The sequence below is a fragment of the Neodiprion pinetum genome, chromosome 2 (genome assembly GCF_021155775.2).
Source record: "Neodiprion pinetum isolate iyNeoPine1 chromosome 2, iyNeoPine1.2, whole genome shotgun sequence".
In the NCBI taxonomy this organism is placed as follows: Eukaryota; Metazoa; Arthropoda; class Insecta; order Hymenoptera; family Diprionidae; genus Neodiprion; species Neodiprion pinetum.
The window spans coordinates 19,889,627-19,892,159 of record NC_060233.1 but is presented as its reverse complement, the minus strand read 5'-3'; the positions used below and the strand labels follow the sequence as shown (position 1 = coordinate 19,892,159).

General features: G+C 42.1%; 1 protein-coding gene across 1 annotated transcript; it reads left to right on the top strand.

Annotated features, from left to right (window-relative positions):
- Positions 1-248: 248 nt before the first annotated feature.
- On the top strand, positions 249-1,208 carry LOC124212223 (uncharacterized). Its single transcript, XM_046612100.1, has one exon. It carries the CDS (start codon positions 249-251, stop codon positions 1,206-1,208), a length of 960 nt encoding a protein of 319 aa, XP_046468056.1.
- Positions 1,209-2,533: the final 1,325 nt, after the last annotated feature.

Here is a 2,533-nt window from a genome sequence, read left to right as displayed (position 1 = left end):
GTGGTCGCATAAACAAAGCCGATATCTCACTGGATCAAAAGAATCCAATGCTTCTATCATCGCGACATTACGTAACCGATCTTTTGGTTCGACATACGCACGAGAAATTCTATCATACCGGGATTCAATCGACATTGTACCATATCCGACAAAGATTTTGGATCCTAGACGGGAGAAATTAAATTCGTAAAATCGTCCAACGATGCGTGAGATGCATCCGGTTTCGCGCCGTACCAGGGACGTATCAAATGGCTGACTTGCCTAAATCGAGAGTAGATAACGCGCCGGCGTTTTATCACACGGGAGTCGATTATTTCGGTCCTATACTCGTCAAAGAGAAAAAGCATCGTAATCGCGGTAGCGTGAAGGTTTACGGCTGCGTATTCATATGCATGTCTACGAAAGCTATTCACGTCAAGATCGCGAGCGACCTAACAACAGACGCATTCATCGCGGCGTTACGACGATTCACCGGTCGTCGGGGTATTCCAGGGCATATCTATTCCGATAACGGGACAAATTTTGTCGGCGCGAACAGTCAATTTCGCGAATTTTACGCGTTGAGAGAATCTGAAGAATTTCGCTCTCAACTATACTCATTCACGTCAAACAAAAAATTCGAATGGCATTTTAATCCGCCCCTCTCACCTTATTTCGGAGGTATCTGGGAGGCGGCCGTAAAATCTTGTAAACACCACCTCAAGCGCGTAATGCGCGATCTTTTGTTCACTTACAAAGAGCTAACCACTCTAGCAGTCGAAATCGAAGTCATTCTAAATTCTCGCCCATTGTGCTCTATTTCGACGGATCCGAACGATCCAACCGCTTTAACTCCTGCGCATTTTCTTGTCGGTAGACCTCTCACAATGCTGCCGGAAAATGATTTTTCGCTTGTTCCCGACGACCGATTGTCGTCGTGGCAATTAATCATGAAGACCCGGCAAGAATTTTGGCGCAGATGGCAACTCGAATATCTAAGCGAGTTGCAAAAACGACAAAAATGGATAAATCCAACTAAAAACATCGCACAGGACGCTATCGTCCTATTAATCGACAAGAATCAACCTTGTATGCAGTGGCGCCTGGGTCGAGCGGCCGAGCTACATCCGGGAGGCGATGGCGTGGTCAGAGTCGTCACCGTAAAACCAACTCACGGAACTTACAAGCGCAACACGAAATCGATTTGCGCATTGCCCATAAGCGCATGAAAATATCATCAACCGCTAAATGATATACTATAAAATGACATACTTTAATTTTTTTTTTTTCAATTTTCAATTTCTGATCTAATTTCTCATCATTATCATTAGTTATCAATCCATACTCGTTTAAGATTTAATTCCAATTACTTATTAGATGTAAGATAATGATTTGTCAAAGAATCAATTATAATAAGTTCAAGACATGTATTTTTTGAATAATTTTGTTCGTTATCACTCCCAACGGGGGGAGGATGTTCAGTGCCTCAGCGTCGTTTGTGCCCGTGTCATTGCGATCTCCATGCGAGCCGCGCTTGAAACCTCCGTGAAGTTGGCCCCCCGAAGTTGTTATTTTTAAATCTAATTAACGCAATTCGTTTGAGAATCGTTTGAGAGGGTTTGAGAGAGAAGAAAAATCGTTTCAGAGTTAATAGTTTTTCAGGAGAATTGATTTTAATTTTGGGTGTGAAGATGGCCCCCATATTTTCTATCTCCTCAAAAAATGGACTTGGACGTTTAATTTTTTTTTAAATCTTTTGAGAATCCTTTGAGAGGATTTGAGAGTAGAAAAAAATTGTTAGAGAGTTAATATTTTAATTGATATTAAATAATTATTCAATGTGCGATTTCCCCTAGGATTAGAGCACTTCCGGTGTGTGCATTGTGTGTGAGCACTGTATATGCGCAACATGTCTGCGCAGTGCGTCTGAAATCAGCTGTAGCGACCGAGATTGACGAAGAAATACGAGTTTCGATGATGCGGATTATCGTAAATCGAACGGGTACGAGATGGACATGGAGACGAAGCTGAGCAATTTTCTCTCAATGACACCAATGGTAAGAGAAGAATTGGATGAAACTATTGGAAAAAGACACAAGCGTCGAAAACGGGAAACTTGACGAAATCTTTTTAACGCAGTGCAACAGAAAGCGGAATCTTTTATAGAACGCCAAAATTGATATTTACTTGCAGATAAGGAATAATGCACTCGTAATCGGAAGAAACGTAAAATGTCGATGGGCTTATAATATATGTCAGCGATGTTCCTGTTCGTCTATCACAAGATTTCTGTGTTCTCAGATCTTGTAAATCTTGGACCGTGCTTGCAACGATCTTGCGAACGATCCATGTTACTCGGCTAGGCGTACCATCCCTTGTCGCATTTACAAGGTAAATAAACTGTGTAGCTGTAGCTGTGTAGCTTTTGCGCAGCGAAATAAATTGTGGGACAAATACAAAGCGAAATCTCGCAAACACAGACCCTTGATGGTCGTCTCGACGGACATCAGTTACGGGACGCACGTTTGCATGAAAAACAGTCCAATGTACCAAC